The sequence below is a fragment of the Sceloporus undulatus genome, chromosome 1 (genome assembly GCF_019175285.1).
Source record: "Sceloporus undulatus isolate JIND9_A2432 ecotype Alabama chromosome 1, SceUnd_v1.1, whole genome shotgun sequence".
Taxonomy (NCBI): Eukaryota; Metazoa; Chordata; class Lepidosauria; order Squamata; family Phrynosomatidae; genus Sceloporus; species Sceloporus undulatus.
Window position 1 is genome coordinate 283,642,489 of NC_056522.1, and position 18,877 is coordinate 283,661,365.

Here is an 18,877-nt window from a genome sequence, read left to right on the forward strand (position 1 = left end):
AAATGCATTCTTAGAACAAACTTAGTCTGCTTCTGAAGAAGATCTTTCATCTGGATCAATCCAAGCCACTTGTCTTAATTCACAAGCTTGCCTGATTGCTCACTTCAACAAAAGTAGGTTTTCAGCCCTTTGGGATATATAAAAGGGAAAGTACAAGCTGCATTCTTCCCATCAATTTGGGCAGCTTTTGAATGGGAGGCTGAAAAGTTGTTTTAAAGCTGGCTGATATCCTGAGTTAACAATTTACTGACCAAACACATTCTCCCACACCTTGATCTCTAACTCTCTTCTGCACTCTGTCTTTTCCTTGTCTTCTCCCATCTTACATTAGGTGGAAATTGGGCATACATCTGAAGGGAAGAATTTTCAGGCTAGAGGGAGCAGCCTGAAAGCAATTCAGAGGCCATGAAACTCTCTTTTGCAAGGTACTACTGAGACAAGTGAAGAGAGGGGAACTAATAATTCACTCCCAATGGTATTTAAGTTCAGGTAGAGCATGGTGGGACTGGCACATGCCAAGCCCTTCTGTGCTTACACAATTTTCACTGTTTTCATTTTATTGAGATAGAATCACACCCTTGACCTAATTGTGAAGTCACTAAGGGGGAAAGGGGGGAGAGAGGAGAATCCAGAATAGAGCACATAATGAGCAGGCTTTGTGAAATTGCCCTGAGATTGGCATTTAGCTGAATTAAGGAAGATTCACTAATGAAAAAGGAGGTGCCGGCATTAACAACTGGCAGACACATAGGCTAGTCACTGCTGAAAAAGAACAAAATAGCAGAATTTTAAAGTACTGAACATGTGGCAGAGAGAACTCAAGGGGAATACACAGACAGGGCTGGGGACCTGCTCCTTGTGCAACCCAAATGATTTAGTGCCATCCATTTGTAAAGGTTTTTAGAATTATATTATAACAAATATGAATTTGTAAAAATCTGCCTGATTACACTGGCTTTTTATTTCTTCAGCTTACGTTTCAATGTATAAGGAAGGAGGGAAGAACAAATATAGCCATGGAGAAGGAATAAGAAGAGAACTTTCTATTTCAAACTTGCTAGATTCTTTTATTATTTTACCAAAGAGTTGTTGTACAGTGGTACCCCGGGATACGAATTACCCAGCTTACGAATTTTTCGGGATACGAAAAAATCCCATAGGGATTTATTGTTTCGGCTTACGAAGGTTTTTTCGGGTTACGAAAAAACCTCGGCGCTATTTCGCCACCGGAGGGCAGCAGAGAGCTATTTTTTTCCATTAGCGCCTATGGCAATTCAGGTTACGAAGGTTTTTCGGGTTACGAAATTAGCCGCGGAACGAATTAATTTCGTAACCCGAGGTACCACTGTATACTATTGCAGAAACACCAAGCAAGCAGAGTTTTAACATCTAACCCTTTCATATCTACTAAAATCTAAATGTTGATGCTAAATAAGCACCACAGAAATATTTTATAATTTGAAAGTTCTTCAGCAAAAAGTAAATACAGTGGAGGAGACCCTCAGGCCCCCCTAACGATGTTGGACTGTAACCCCTTTCATTCCTGACCTCTGGCAATGCTAGCTATGGTTAAGGGTAACTGGAATCAAATAATTGGGAAAACCAAATGACTTCCACCCCCTAGTATTTAGCGTAGAAAAATCATTTTAATCTTCTGTGAGTCATCTATTTTGAAAATTATAGAAATGTACTTGCTACTGTTATTGGTATCTCTTTTGGTAATTGCTTCTCAAAGCTTGTGGTTACAACGTGTACATCGCTTAACTTGCTACAAATGTACTTTGTTCCAGTTCACTAAATAACTTCAATTACATTTCAACTGTGTTTTGGTTCTTTACACACACCTTCTACTAAAGTTCATTCATTGGGAGTATAAATCCTATGAAACTAGAGTTATTCATAAGTTACAGTTCCACAGAATAATGTGGGTATGAGCCTTCCTTAACTGGCTCTCCACTTCTCAAAGAAGGTATTACTAATTGCACAGGACTTCTCTTGTCCTTCTAAAATATGGGAAATTCCCTATATGGGAATCTGAATCCCACCAAGGCTAAACCCTAACTTCCAATTGCACTCCTCTGTGTCACTGGACTCCCTTTTTAGTCTGAATCTCATTAAGGACAATGGGAGTCTAGATCCCATTAAGGATCATATCTCAGTTTTAACTGTACTCCTGACAGTTTCTGACACACTCTCTAGTGTCACTGGATTTCTTTTTTCCCTTTTAAATCTTTCAACCTCACATGGGAGTCCGAATCCCATTAAGGTACATATCTACTTCTAACTGCACTCCTGGCAGTCCTTGACTCACTCAGCCCATTCTTAACAAATCCTCCCCCTTTTTATAGCCAGAACCCCACCTTTTTGCTAGCCTGACTCTGATTGACTGTTTTGAGCATTCCATTTCGCCATTGTCTCTCCATAAGCATTGGGAACCTGGGTTGGAATATGTCTATCTTCTTATCTAAAACAATAAATGTAACATTAAAATCTGACTTGGAAACATAATTTAATGCCTTCCACAAAAAAGCTAATCCCAGTATGAATTAATAAAAATTACTGGATCAATATTAAAACTTCATGCAAATATATATATTGAGGATTCTTTACTCCTTTGATACTTTCAAACCTTCCAGTTATAATTCTTGCACTACATCATATCTACTGTGTACATTAATATGAAATTTCTGCCTGCTTCATTTATATTCCTAAGGCAGATTTTGCTAACAGATGGGGCTACTGTATAATTCAAAATTTATCTTATCTTTTACAGTGAATATTAAAAAAAAAACATGCCCTTCACTGGAGACCTCTACAAAGCCCAAATGCCCCTTTCCTCCCACAGCAATGGCACCAGAATTATCAACTAAGAATCTTCATTGTCTTCAGACCTGAGTCACCTTATAACCATGTTTCTTTAGTGCTTGATCTCTGCCTGGTTTAATTTTCCCCATACTGCAATATGCATAAAAGCTATTGGCTCTCACTATTCTTTATACTCACACATATTTTATTCTAGAAAAAATATCCTATAATTTCTTCTGCTTTTTAGGACCTTGTGCAGAGAGCCCTACAACCTAGCACATATATAACACTGCTGGTTGAAACTACAGGCAAGTCCAGCTAGGAGCTAGTGTCATGTAGTGGTTTAAGCGTTGCACTAAAGCTCTGAAGACCAGGTTTTGAATCCCTGTTCGACCATGAAAACCCCACTGGGCAAGTCACACTCTCTCGCCTTCAGAGGAAGGCAAAGGTAACCCCCCCCCCTCATGATAGGATTGCCATGACTCAGATACTAGAGGGCATAACTGCTACCATTGTTGGCACAAAGGCTCTCAACAGACAGACTTCCTGCATCTGAGCAGTCTGTTGCTGTAAAAGGTTACTCCAGTTTCCTTCTGTGGCACAGTATTTATGCAAATTACTAGACTTCACAAAGTCTGTCTCCAGCACATCTAGAAAGTTCCTACTTGCTGACTGCTGCCATCATGATTTTCACCCATCTTTGGACAGGCAGGAGCAATTATTGCCCATGGACATTACATCAAGGGTTGAATACCTGTATAGCAGGGTTGGGCAAATTGCAGGGATCTGGTGACCAAATGTCAGCCCTCCTGACCCACTGCACAGCCCTCCCCCCATCTATTTGTTTATCTCTAAGTTTATGAAGAACCTTTGACATGATTACCTCAAATCTGTACTTTTCCACGATGCCCCTGTTCTTGCTAATCTTGGGCACTGATGTATATCAGAAACTTTAAAATCTGTTTCTTTTTTAACTGTGGAAATTTACTTCAGACATTTACAAGAAATTTAATTCAAAGTTTTACACATTCAGACTGGCAGCCTGTGTTGGAAAGAAGATACCACCTTGGTGAGCCTTTCATAGCCAAAGTGAGTACTGTATTTTCTGGCGTATAAGACTCCTTTTTAACCCAAGAAAATCTTATCAAAAATCAGGGGTCGTCTTATACGCCAGGTATCGTCTTATAGGGCAGGTGCTAAAACCTCCGAGCTGGACTGGAGAATTTGCAGTGGCCGCATATGGTGGGGGGAGCTAAAAAATGGCTATGGGGTATGGAAAAAAGAGCCGTGTTTGCACTACTGCTCTGATAGTCTTGGAGACAGGGAGGGCTGGGCAGGCAGGGAGAGCTGACCAATCCAAGCAGGCTTTGTATACAAGTTTTCCTGCTAAGTAAGTGCATGTCATAAGCATTTGAATTAAAATTACCATATTGAAATCAAATCATATGTTTTTAAAAATGTTATTTGGTGCGCGTTGAAAGAGGGGTAGTCTTATACGGCAAGTATATCCTAAACTCTGTATTTTAACTGGAAAGTTTGGGGGTCGTCTTATATGCCCAGTCATCTTATATGCCAGAAAATACGGTACCTCTACAATGTTCATGCAACTTCAACACTACTATGTAGTGGAACATATCATAACAAAATGATCACTACAAAACATATCCATAAAAATTATTTTTCTAATTCAATTTTATCTTGGTATTCATTGCAGTTTTACAAGCATAACTTCATCAATTAGGATCCTAGTTATACATGCTGGCAATATATGCTAGCCCATGAAGAAGAACATATTAAACAAAATAAAAAGCAAGCTAACATTTATGTAAGTTTCATTGAGTCAACATGTCTGTTCTAGTTGGTATTAACAACTAGATTCAGTCCAATGTTCAGGGTTTTTTTTCCTGACTCTGTCTGGGCAAAGACATCCTACCAGCAGTTAATATTTGGAAATACTCAGTGACAGCATTAAGCTAATATCCACAATTACCTTTGCACAATATATTTGAAATTCCAGATATCCCTGGAAATTCAGTGGCTTGACAAATAAAACCCATCCTTCCAATGAACAGAAGCATAGTAATCTGAAAGTCTACAGTGAAATGATTCCTCTAATCATAGTAGAATGGTTAAATGTCAACAAGTTTAATCAGCTGAGTCCATAGGCAGTTTGGTTTATATGTTACATCTTCCCCACAAACAATATCAACATTAATATCATCATACAGATTAAAACTCTTGTGCATTATGTTTCATAGACATAATGCAAAATAGACACAAAGGTCTTTTCATAGGGTCCCCAAGTATGTTTCAGCACTTTGATTCATAGAAAACACTGGGACTGTGTTATTCTATATCTCTATGTATTTTTATTGAGAATTCAATTATCAATCTAGAACTATGCTTCGTTTAAAATCTAATCCTACACTCACATAATAAATCCCAGTTAACTCAGTGGTGTTTACTGAGTAGAACTGTAAAGGATTGCACTGTCAATCTACATATGCATTTAGCACAGGGGTAGGCAATCTTTTTGAGCCGGGGGCCAGGTTGCTGTCCCTCAGACAACGAGGGGGGGGGAAGCTAAAAAATAAACAATTAAATAATGTAGGACAAAATTTTCAAAGGGAGGACATTTTTTTTAAAAAAATGGAGGACACGCGAAAAAAATTGCTGATTTTTAAAAAATGTTAATATAAATGCATGTTTCTGAGGCTTCTATGGACCATTTCCCCCCTTGCCCGCTGCTTGCCCCCCTTGCCCGCCTCCTCCTGATAGGCCAAAGGCCCCACACCCTCATGCGAGAGGCCAAAGGCTCCGGCGGCAATTGGCGGCAGGACCGGGCTGGGGCCGGTCCCAAGGCCTTGCCGGGCCGCATCCGGCCCGCGGGCCGCAGGTTGCCTACCCCTGATTTAGCATAATGTACATTGGAGTTCTGCGCCTACATCTCAGCTGTCAAGATTCCATAAGAGAACTCAGCCAAATGTTGATATTTGAGTGATGAACCTTGCTGGTGATTCCGGTCCAGTGCCAAATGGATGAAGATAATAATAATAATTAATAATTTGTTTTATTTATATACCGCTATTCCAAAGATCATAGCGATGAACAGCAAGTAAGCTAATTAGCAAGTAAGCTAATTTGCCCCCAACAGTCTGGGTACTCATTTTAGCAACCTCGGAAGGATGCAAGCCTGAGTCGAGCTTGGGCCCTTTTGCTGGTCTTGAACTCGCAACCTTGTGGTTTTGAGTGAATGGCTGCAGTACAGGCATTTAACCACTGCGCCACCAGGGCTCCTCTTATCTCTCCAACACAGGAACAGAGCAAACTCCAAATACAAGCTTTCAGCTTGCTGGAACAATGCCTGGAGAAACAGCTGCTAAATCAAAGAATCACTCTCCAGCAGTTCACTCCTTAGAGGGCTTTATTACTTTGTTCCAAATAACACGAGCTAGTCACTACTATACAAAAACTCTTACCATCACACCACACTATCTCCAAACTCCCACAATCCACCAGAACAGCGTTTTCCTTATATACAGAATTACCATGAGGCAACCACTAAGTCCAGCCTCTTCATATACAAGTTGCTATGCACCACAGAAACCAATCCCTCTTCAGACTGAAGACATAGCATATTTACATTTAGTCCAGATCAGTTGACCTTGAGCATCCGGCTGCTGCTCTGGACTCCAGCTGCAGCCAATTTAGGCTTCTGCAGCCATTGCCACATCTGAACATTTTCACCTTCAATACACTAACACCAAATGCCATGTGTTGGACAGAACACCACAAGAAAACAAATCAGAACAGCTACAGCTATATCCCTTTTTACAAACAAAATAATCAGCTGGATAAATTTCTGGCAATATTAATTGTACTTATGGTGAAACTCCAATGAAAATATATGTAACACTGCCATGTTTGCAGGCAGATTAATCACCATTGTTGCTCTCTCTCTCTGCAATATTATGTCAGTTAAAGGTTTCATTCAATTCATAAATCACTACAGAATTATTCCTAATTCTACTGCTGTTTTGAAACATACTTTACATTGCCACATTCAAATTTAACATAGAAACATTAAACCACCAGGGTTTATAACAATTAGTTCATCAAATCTTATTGTACAGACAGTATCTATGATTAGATGCTTTATTTGTGCTATAGAAAATTAGGAAAACATGAGAAGAATGAAAAAAAAAATCAAGAATAATTTCTAGTCAAATTAATCTGCATTGTGTAGCATTTCTGGGCATGCTGTCCCTGTGCCTTCATTTTTATTAAATTATTGTTATTCTTTTCTTGTGATGGTAAATTCTTGGCTTGGCAAAAGTACTTAAATTCTTGTGTCTGATATTATTGATGATGTACAAATTTCTAACCATGAAATGTGGAGTTTCACATAATGGAAATTTAGGAGTGAGAAATCAATTAAATGTATAGTGGATGAATTGTTTTAAAAAGACAGGTGGGTTGGATAACAAGAGGAAGATTTAAGAGTTTTAATCCTCTTTCTCACTAATCATTGTTTTTGGTTTGTTTCTTTTGTATTATGCCTTTGGGTGTTAAGATTTCACTCACGAGTTGGAAAATAGATTATTTGCCTTCTTGGTAAAGACCTTAAATCAACAAGGAAAACCAATACTCATGCTGGAGAAGACAGCAGCATCTCATGAGTTAAAACATACACAAACACACACACCACTTGTACTTAGATGTACAAAAGGCTGGTAACACTTTGGTGGGGCATGGTCATTACTAACAGATTAAATTATTACACTATACGTCCTATTGGCATGCCTCTGGCAGGATTTTACAGGCAAAGAATATTCTTTACAAAAGCTAATAGATAATTTGCTCAGTGAAGCATTAGTTAACTATTATACTACACAGTTCAACACCAATTACACATTTTCATTGGTTCCAATAAATAATAATAATTGTCAGTGTTTTATTTGTCTGTACATGCAACAAAGCAGACAAAGGCATAAAATTCAAAGTGAAATGAAAGCATATCCATGCCATTCATAAGAGCATAAGAAGAAACATCTTATATCAAACCAAAGGCCTATCAAGTCCAACATTCTGTTTACATCATCACCAGCCAGTTGCCCTGAAGGGAAGCCAATCTGTATGACATAAGTGCAACCACACTCACTAGCCTCATTCCCACTACCTTTTAAACCGGATAGTGAATCTGTTTGAACCAGTTCAAATGACCCTGGTTCCCACTTGATCCAAATCACTGAAGCAATTCCGAGAGGGGGGGGCATGCGCTACACCCATTTAACCCACATCTTTTTGACACTGATTTTTTTCTGCTTATTTTTCGACAAATCAAATCTGTGCAAGTGTGAATCACATGTGGATCAGAATCGATTCAAATTTCCCCTTCGGCTGGCTGGAACCAAATCATTTTGAATCTATTCTTTGTGAATGGGAACCACAAGTGGATTATTTTATTTTAGAGGGAAAACGTAGTGGGAATCACACTCCGCTGTCAAATCAATCCATCGATTCAGATTGCACACCGATTTATCTGTAAGTGGGAATAGGGCCTTAATTTCCCACACTTGGCAACTGATATACACAGAGACATACTGCTTTTGATGCTGGAAGTGATATATGGTCATTATGACTAGTAGCCCACTGATAGACCCACTCTTCATGAACTTATTAAATCCTTATTCAAGACTTGTGTGAAGAACTTCCTTTATCTGTCAGACAGTGAAGCTGTTCTACTTTGACCACATCATGAGAATGCATGGCTCACTAGAAAGGATTCCTGTCCATATGCTTATTAACACTTTCAAAGACTGCTAAAAAGTTAGTAAATAGGACTTGTAATCTTCATACAATAAATCACTGTAAGATAAGAAGAAATACAATAAACACAAGAGAGCTCCACTCTCTTCCCATCATTCAGTTTCAAAGGATAACAATGAGTTCTAAAAGCAACTCCCTTTCTATCGCTCCACACAATGCATACGTTTGTACCTACATACTCGCCTCATTTACCTTTTATCTAATCACAAACACTGTACCCTTTCCTCAGTCCCTTGATAATTTCTGGTTGTCATATTCAGCACTTTTTCCAGCTCTACAACATCCTTTCTAGGTGTAATGGTGAGAACTGTGTGGAGAATTCCAGATGTGGTTGCACCATGGATTTGTAAGTGGGCAGCTTTATATTCATTTCCCTTTTAAATCGAGCCCAACATGGAATTCACTTTCCCTCCCTCCCTCCCTCCCTAATTCCTTCCTTCCATGTGCTACATACTGTGCCAGTATTTACACTGAATTATTAATCATGAACTGAAGATCCCTTTCTTGGTTAGTCACTGCTAGCTCAGATCCCAACAGTGTGCATGTGAAGCTGAGATTATGATGTTGATGGTGATGATGTCCATTATTATTATTATTATTATTATTATTATTATTATTATTATTATTTGCCCTAAAATGCATGACTTTACAATTGCTTATGGTGAATATCATTTGCCATTTTACTATCCAGTGTCTCATTCTGAAGTTCTTCACTATACATTCTTTTCACCCTAAACAATGCAGGGTTGTCAGTAAACACAGGCCCAAACACACAAGGGCCAAAAGAAGCAGCTTCCAGCTGTGTTGGAGGTGTGCCATTTATACAATGCAAATTTGCAACGCAGCCAGAAGCCGCACCAAGGCTGCGCTCCAGTCCTTTAGACCAGAGCAAAAGGGAGCCAGGATAATCCAACTCCCGGCAGTGCTGCCTGAGTCTGGCAGCAGGGGCTCACTTTCAGAGCTGACTGTATGGTTGCCACAGACCCAATCTGCTTGCAGCCGGAGCAGCCTTGGGCTAAACTTTCCCAGTCACCTGCTTCACCCCATAGTCACATCACCATTCACCCCAAATCAAGAGCATTAATGACACTGGTATCAATACAAATCATCAGAGGACCCGACTACGCACATTCTTTTGTGACAAATCATTATTTAATCATGCTCACTGCTTCCTGCTATTTAACCATTTTTTCATCTGTAAGAGAATTTCTGCTCTTACCTCATGTTTGCTAAATTTAGGACTTCATTACAACCTTTAGTTTAATGTAGGATTTCATTACAACCCTGAGAAATCCTAGCAGATGGTAAATAAATAAATAAATACAAAGATGATGGAAGCAATACACAGAAGAACTATAAAAAAGAAGAAAAAATGAAGAACATGAGGAATGAAGAACCATATGAAGTTGAACTCCAAATCCTAGAAAGCAAGGTGGAAACTGTAATAGGAGATATTGGGAAGAATAAATCATCAGAAACAGACAATATTCCAGTAGAGTTGCTACAATCCACAAAGAAAGAATCAACTCAACTGATAACTAAAATATGCCAACAAATATGGAAACAAAATACTGGCCAACAGACTAGAAATTATCAATATACAGTAGGTCCTCCCCATACGCGGAGGATCCGTTTCAGACCCCCGCGTATGGGGAAAAATGTGTATGCTCAAACCCCATTTGTTTTAGTGGGGGAGCATTCTCGTGTGTGGTGCGGTGCACATGCCATTATACTTCTGGTGACTTAACCTTTCATGTAAGGTTAAAGCCATGTATAGTGTGCCCACATATGGTGTGGGTGCACTGTACATCCCAATCCACAAAAAAAAGACACAAAAACTGCAGCAACAATAAGGCCGTAGCATTAATTTCCAACACAAGCAAAATTATACTCAAAATTCTGCAAGATATAGACTTCAACCATACATGGAGAAAGAAATTCCAGAGCGGCAAATGGAGTTCAGAAAAGGAAGAGACATTAGGGCCCACATTGCAAACATACTATGTTTGATGAAGTGTGCTTTGTGTATTCCTCCATGGCAGAGTGTTGTACTGGATGTCCCTTGTGGTCTCTTCCAATTTAAGATTCTATGATACTATGGCCAAGAAATTCCAGAAGAATCAGCATGTGCTTTATAGGCTATAGCAAATGTTTTGACAGCATAGATCACAAAAAGCTATGGAAGGTTCTTAAAAATATGGGAGTGCCACTAGATTTGATAGTCCTGATAAGAAATCTGTACTTAGGACAAGAGGTTATTGTTAAAAAAGAATATGGAGAAACAGAATGGTTCCCAATTGGCAAAGGGGTCAGGCAAAGATGCATTCTATCACCCTACCTGTTCAACTTGTATGCAGAAAATATTATACGAAGAGCAGGGTTAGACAGAGAAGTAGGAGGAAGGAAGATAGGAGGAAGGAATATCAACAATCTAAGATATGCAGATGACACCACACTGCTAACAGGAAGGATCATAGACTCAGGGTAATTACTAAGGAAGGCCAAAGAAAAAATGGTCAAAAATGGTCAGAAAATAAAATAAAAAGGCAGGCTTACTGCTGAACCTGAAGAAAACAAAAATAATGACAGAGGATACACAAATATTCAACCTAGATAATGAAATTGAAATAAAGATTTCTTGTACCTTGGATCAACACTCATCAGAACAGAGACTGCTGTCAAGAAATAAGAAGACTATGAATGGAAAGGGCAGTGATGAAAGAACAAGACAAGATCTAGAAATGTAAAGATATATAACTGAACACTAAAGTTAGAACTGTCAAAGCCATTATATTCCCCATCATCATGTATGGATGTGAGAGCTGGACAGTAAAGAAAACAGATAAGCGGAAAATCAACTCATTTGAGATGTGGTCCTGGAGAAGAGTGCTGAGGATACCATGGACAGCCAAAAAGACAAAGGAATGGGTTACTGAACAGATCAAGCCTGAACTCTCCCTGAAAGATAAAATGACAAAACTGAGGCTGTTGTACAGTGGCCACATCATGAGAAGGCATGACTCACTAGAAAAGATTCCTGTCCATGTGTTTATTAACACTTTGAAAGACCACTAAAAGCTTAATAAGATAGTACTTATAACATTTATATGTCTTTTGTAGATTTAAAACCAATCACTATAAGATAAATATTTTATCTTATTATTTTATGTTGCTTCATCATTTAGATCCTTTGTTGCATGTCCCTAAGTTTTACCCTCAACGTATTCAAGAGTCATATCAATATCCATAATTTTGCCTCCAAAACCTGCCCTCAACTTATACATGAGGTCGACGTATAGTCGAGTATATACAGTAACTCCTTTTGGAGGAGAACACACAAAAGCCAGGATGAGGGACCTCTTTCAGTTCAAAGGCCAAATTAAATTTAAGGAAGAGTAGGGAAGGATGTGGGCCATATGGGGAAATCCAGAGGGCCAAGCTGGAACCCAAAGTGTTCAGCAACACTAGGGTTCCCCATCTCTGATCAAGAACATATTACTTTAGTGTTCAGTAGTCTGCATATTTCAGTTTTGATCTGTCCAGACCCTGCAAGATATAACTTCTTGTCTTATCAGGAATCCGATGATCTACGGAAGATTACCTCTTGAAGCTATTCTTTATTTCTGAATGTGAATAGTGAAAGCATGTGTTCTCAGGGAGAAATAGAAATGAAGCACTGTTTATGTATAATAATAATAATAATAATAATAATAATAATTTATATTTTCCCACCTTTCCCGAATAAATCGAGGCGGGATTACAACCCATAAAATACATACAAAAACACACCAATAAAATACAATAAAAATAATATACAGTCTTGGTCAAATCCATTCTAATCACATAAATGTGAATAAGTTACACTATCAGTTATATTTGTTAGGGAAGGAGTAAGTTTGTTACATAAAATGTTATCTTTCAGCACAAAGAGACATGTTTTAAAAGCGGCTACTCCCAGACTACTCAGAAACTAATGTTATAGTGTGCCCGCGTCATATGTGGGTGCGGCACCAGAAAGGTTTCTCCTGTGCCCCAAAAGAAACAATGGGGTATGCACCCTGCGGCGCGCCAGGTGCACGCCATGGGAATGAACCCCATTGTTTCAAATGGGGCTTGAGTTTACACAGTTTTCCCTCATGAGGCGGGGTAAGGGAAGGGCCAACTGTATTATAGGAAAGACTGTGGAAGACGTGAGTGTACCTGTGTTTCTTTAAAGACAAACTAATTGGAAAGGTGCATGCTGTATATCAATTATTTTCTTCTATACTGTACATTTCTAAATGCAACAAATCCCTAATTCTCTCCAAGTTTGGAGTAACTTTATTTTCAAACATCTTTAATCACTTCTAGAGAAAACTAAGAAAGTCTCCAAAAGAAAATCCAATCACAGGCCATCAAGCTACTCCCTAGAGTTCAGTTAGTGTATAATTTTGAAATTACAGTATTATTGTATAATACTGAAATACCCTCCCACTGTTTTCAAGGCAAAGCTATATACCTGTCTTCATAGATGAATAATGTGGTCACTGGATTTATATATATATATTATATATGATTATTATATATTCTGATTTGATTTCTTTAAAAAGTACTCTTTGGAGCAGCAATCTCTTCTTTCTGCTATTGAGAGATAATATCAACTCTAACCAAAGAAAAAGAGAAATTTGTTATTCCTACTTTCCACTTATTTTAATTGTCATAATGCTACATATTTAAGCCATAAAGCAGCAGCCATCTTGAGGAAATGGCAGTTCAATGAATGGATAAAAAACGACACATGGTGAAAACACTCTTCAATGAAAATAAACTTGTTACTTCCTGCTACCAATCTTCCATATGACACCTAGGCAGCAATTTTTCTCACTACTTGTCATTTTTTGAAGGAGTGGAAGAACTGGTGGGAGAGGCTGCAATGAAAACACACAGAACTACTCACCTGTTTCTGGGTTCTATGAATGGAGAGGATCCATCTGTATCAGGATCCAAAATGTGATCTATTTCATTTTGTGCTTTTTCATATATCTTCTTTCTGTCTGTCAAGCCCTTGTTGTTATCAACTGATGGGAAATCATAATAACCTTTCCGCTTAGCTTTCAGGCGCAATTTGTTGCGATAGTGCTCTATATCCGACTTCTGCTTCAAGGCTTTGTTAATCTTAACCAAACAAAAAAACCAAAGAGACGCGACAATAAATAAATAAATGATAAAAGCTACAAATTAATCAAGTCACACTACCATTTTCCCCAGGTGATTGAACTCCTGAAAGATAAATACAACCATTGACTTAAATCTCCTGCTATGAAAGACATATGCTACTGGTTACTTATAGCCAATTGTTTTTATAGCCTTTAGATAGATTACTAAAAGAACAAGTTGTAATGCTTCATCTCTGAACACAGAGTTTAATTTCCTTGATGGCAGGATACAATATTGTCAAATATTGGTAGATACAAACACAGAGAATAATGGTAATAAACATAAGTTACAACTCTGAATTGCCCATGTCAAAACCAAAATCATGTGAATCACAACAAAAACAAGCACTCTCATATTCAATCCCCAGCTCACTTCTGCAAATCTTGTTAGCAATGTATTTACACAGGGAATGCAATGTCATAGCCATGAACTCAAACAACATCAATGTTCTAATTTCCTATGAAGGAAAATCACATGTTGTAAGGTTGTTGTTTTTTTCCTGTTCTTGGAAGAGAAGTCCGAAAATAAGATATATTTATAGTCTAAACCGAATGTTGGGTTCACCATAATAAACTCATTTGTTTATTGGTGAAGAATACTGTCAAATGGGTTTCTCCTCTCACTCATTCCACTAGGCATGGCTTAAGCAAACAAAGCTGGTACCTGCCTTCTGGTGTGAGACAGTCCCCTTTCAGTTTCAGGAAGGCATCAGCAATATATTAATCAATGAAACAGTTAGATGTTTCACATAGCAGGCATGATTCAGTCATTCTCACAGCAAGTCCACAATCTGACCTATCTCATGCAGAAAGACACAAAGACACTGAGGCTCAATAATGCCAGAGAGGACACAGTTCATGAGTACTGCACTGCAGTGTTCTGAGACCCTATTAAGCATAAAATGAAATGCAATGGCTAGGTAAATACAAGTTAATAGGAATCCCCTGCAGACGCAGGCAAGCCAACAAGAAGGCCATCAGCTTGGGGTATGGGGAAGAAATTCAGAGTAAAGAATAAATAAGAAAAATATAATAATATTTATTTATATACCGCTATTCCATGGATCAAGCGGTTTACAGCATAGTAAAAACAATAAAAACACAATATACAATAAAATACAAGAAAAAACAACAGTACAATTACAGGCTGACAGAATGGAAAAACGTCACATTCAGGGGGAGAAAAATAACACCAACGTTCATGGGGGAATGCCTGACGAAAAGGTAAGTCTTCAAGTTTTCTGAAAACGTCAAGGGAAGTGGACATGCGAGCTCATTAGGGAGTGGCGTTCCAGAGTCTAGGGGCTGAGACAGAATAAGTTGGCAGGGAAATATCTTCTAGTAACGATTTCCCACACAACTCTATCCAAGTTATCTGTGGATATTTTGAAGTGTATCTGCCTGAAAATTCTGATCAAGTATATGTCTTAGGTACTTAACCAATATTGAGAATACTCAGGTTGGAGACATGCTTGTTCAGTATCATGCACTCCAAGAGGACACTTTTTGGTTCAGAGCTGCAGTTCAGCCCCTGGACACTGCGCTTTTAAAGAATGTATCTAGCCTGGTTACTATTAATCTCCCCTGAAGTTACTTGTTTGAATCTGCCACTTTCTTGCTCAGACAGGGAACATTCCAGCTGTGGAGTCTTGGGCCAGGACCCAACTGAAAATCTTATATTGATGGAACAAGCAGCTTCATTTTATATACTGCTTCATACTGACCTAAGCAGTCTCTAAGAGGTTTACAACTGTAAGCTAATTGCCCCCAACAATCTGGGTACTAATTTTAGCCATCTCGGAAGGTGCAAGCCTGAGTCAAGCTTCAGTCCTGGCTGGTATTGAACTCACAACTTTATGGTTTGTGAGTGGCTGCAGTACAGGCATTTAACCGCTGTGCCACCAGGGCACATCAATGGCTCTTAGATGTGATTCTCCACAACTACCACACAGCCCCCATGCTCTTAAAAAAAGGCTGCTCACCTCCACACTCACCCCCACCATCACAGTCATCTGCACCAATAAAATCTCTGCTCTGGAGGTTGTCCAAGCTTCCTGGATCAGATATTGGGGGTGGAAATTCAAGAGGGTGAATCTGCCTCTTGATAGATTTGGTGGCTGGCTTCTTTTATCACCTTAAAGACCCAGCAGGATCTTAACCTAGGTACACTCTAGGCCACCTTGGCCTTCTCCCCTCTCCACTCCATGCTTGGTTCATTTGAATGAATTTCTTTCCTTTCTGACTAATGTCCAAGTGGTAGATCCGAGGGAAAGAGAGCAGACTTTAAAAAACAAAACAAGGAAGAAAAAATATGGCAGTGCTTGGCTAATCCATACCCATTGAAGCAGTTAGATCTGGAACAAGGGGGATAGAGCTGCTGTCCCAAGGAAGAAAGCATGTCCTAACTGGATTTGCATAAGTCCTGCATACTGATGTGAGTGGGAGGAATAAACTATTTAAGAGTTTCTTCCATCTCCTCTAGGAATACATTACACTTATGTTTTTGTAAATTACTTGTATGAGCTGTGATTCACAGTAGCAGGCAAGTAAATGAATGCAGGAAATATTTGTCTGTTTTACTTAGGTCAGAAATCACCACTGAAAGTGTGTTCAAAATATGGTTGAGCTGTCATTGCTATGTGTCAAAAATAACTACCAGTAGTTTCTCCCATACCTTGGGTCATTTCTTTTGTTAAAATACTCCCCACTCCAAACAGTCTAGTGTCAGAATTACACATGCAAATAACTCATCTACACCTAAGTGGCATAAATAACTCCTCTACACATAAACAGCATGGATTTGCAAAACATGGACCTGCTGTGTAGGGCAGTGTACAAAATAAGGAATATTATATTTTATTATCCTCAAACTATTTTTTTTTTCTCAGCAGCAACTCCTCGGTGTTAAGGGGACAATATTAAATATATGACTACTATGACTAAGGATGCCTTTTGTGTAGGAAACATAAAGCACTTTTGTAAAAGTTTTCCCATGAAGATTTCACTCTCCCTCAATTTTACTAATCCCTAATGGCAATGTAAGAAAATAAATTCAACTGAAGGGAGGGGAGGAGGGAGGTATGGGCATCATGGCCTGTAACTAAAGCTAGATCTCATCCACAGGCAACCTTTTATATTTCATGCCCAATATCTGAAACTGGTTCCGTTCCTAATTGGACCTAGGCATTCCTATCAACTTATCCTGATATTCCCCTTTCCTGAACATTTACTCTAAACACCTAATGAAGTACAAATTATCACACAAAATCAGTTACTTACCTCCCCATTAAGGACAGCAGTTTCCTGGCTCCTGTCTGAAACTGGGTGCGCAGGAGGCAATGCTACCGGCTTTATGGCAATCAGTTGTACAGATCCAGATGATGTGTCAAAAGGATCAATTGCAGACTTTGCAACATTATCAAAGAGCATGACTCCCTCCTCTTCATCACTAATGGGCACTAAAATACATTAGGATTCAATCAGCATATGCTTTTGGTATTTTAAATGTGATATGAACAGCTAATTAAAATATTTTTAAAAAAGATAAACTCCAAAAATTCATATTACAATAATGCCTTTATCAGATCAATCAAAAAGGCACAAAAATCTCAAAAAAAAACCCTCTCAAAAAGACAGCTTTCTTCATCAGGCAATAACATTTGAAAAAGCAGTTAGGGGGTAGTGTAGATTTTGAGTAATCTAACCTGAATGTTCCCTAGAGAGAGTAAGAGAGGAAGGACCAGCAAACTAACAAATCAGAATCATAAAGTTACGGTATATCCTCATAGCCCCAGTGCTTGCTAGAAACAGAAAAGGTAATAAAACAAAAGCAATCGTTTTATTGCATCCCCTTTCGTTGTCACCCTTGCTACCCATTCCCTTTGGTTTGTATTCTAACTGTGGTTAGAACATAGACTATAGTTCTCCAAGTTTGCACATCACATGGAACTGCAGCTCATTCTAGAAATGAAGCCAGAAACTTTTCTCCTGCTTCACTTGTGAGTAGGAGAAAATATATGCTACTATACAAGCCCAGGGCTCAGGCAGGCTTGTTCATGATTTTATTTAATCATGGTTAAGATGATAATCTGAAATGGGATTTAGAACCTGTCTATGATTTCAGCAGATTTTCATTTATTTTAAAAATCAAAGGAGACCAATGACAACACAGTATGATGTAAGCAATTTTTTAATCTCATTTACTAAACCCAGGGGCAAGACTTAAAGCAAACTCTTACACCTATTTCCTCAATTTCCCCAAGTGCCAAGGTTCTGGATAAATAAATAAACATAATAATTTGCCTCCACTACCATGAAATAACCACAGGGTCCCCAACATGCTGTGCTGTCTATACAAACTCCTCCCTTGAACACACCATGCCTCCTCTCCCTACTGATCTTTTATATTTGTTCAAAAAATAACGATGAAACTAGAATTCTACAAAATGTGGGCCTTGGAGGCACGCTTCAAAATTAAGACTCTTTGACACCCACAGCAATGTACCTTTTGCTTGCACAGTGTACAAGCACATTTGCTGTTTTCCATGGTTCTGAGTGTGGAGAAGGTATCTGTCTAGCCTTGATTTGGTTTGGATTTTTTATGTGATGTGTGTTTTGTATAAAGCGTGTGTTCTTCTCCACAGATAATATGCTTTCCATTAAACTTTTTTATGTGAGGCTCAGACCCACCTCTGTTTTGTACTCAGTATCTTAACAGTGAATTTATGTTTGAGTCTCATCACATTACCTCCCATGAATAGAAAACTATCAATTCAAAACAGTGATATTTCTGTTTTGGAGACTTTGGCTCCACCTCAGTCTTTTCTTTAGATTATCTGGCCAAGTTATGTTTCTTTCAGCATCACCAATCTGCCTTTGGAGAAATGGGCATTTTATGATAGGCAGAGTCAAGGTGATGTAGCGGTTTGAGTGTTGGATAAAACTCTTGAGGACCAGGCTTCAAATTGCCACTCAGTCATGGAAACCCACTGGGTGACAATAATAATAATAATAATAATAATAATAATAATAATAATAATAATAATAAT

At 38.6% G+C, this 18,877-nt stretch overlaps 1 protein-coding gene across 5 annotated transcripts in view; it reads right to left on the bottom strand.

The window, feature by feature from the left end:
• The window catches only part of KIAA1549L (KIAA1549 like), a 278,122-nt gene that overhangs the window by 44,344 nt on the left and 214,901 nt on the right, over window positions 1–18,877 (bottom strand). For all 5 annotated transcript variants that reach the window (XM_042466172.1, XM_042466156.1, XM_042466163.1 and 2 more), the window contains 2 exons: window positions 17,109–17,287; window positions 13,571–13,788 (listed from right to left, as the gene is read on the bottom strand). In XM_042466172.1, coding sequence (XP_042322106.1) covers window positions 13,571–13,788; window positions 17,109–17,287 — 397 coding nt within the window. The remainder of the gene's footprint in view (window positions 1–13,570; window positions 13,789–17,108; window positions 17,288–18,877) is intronic.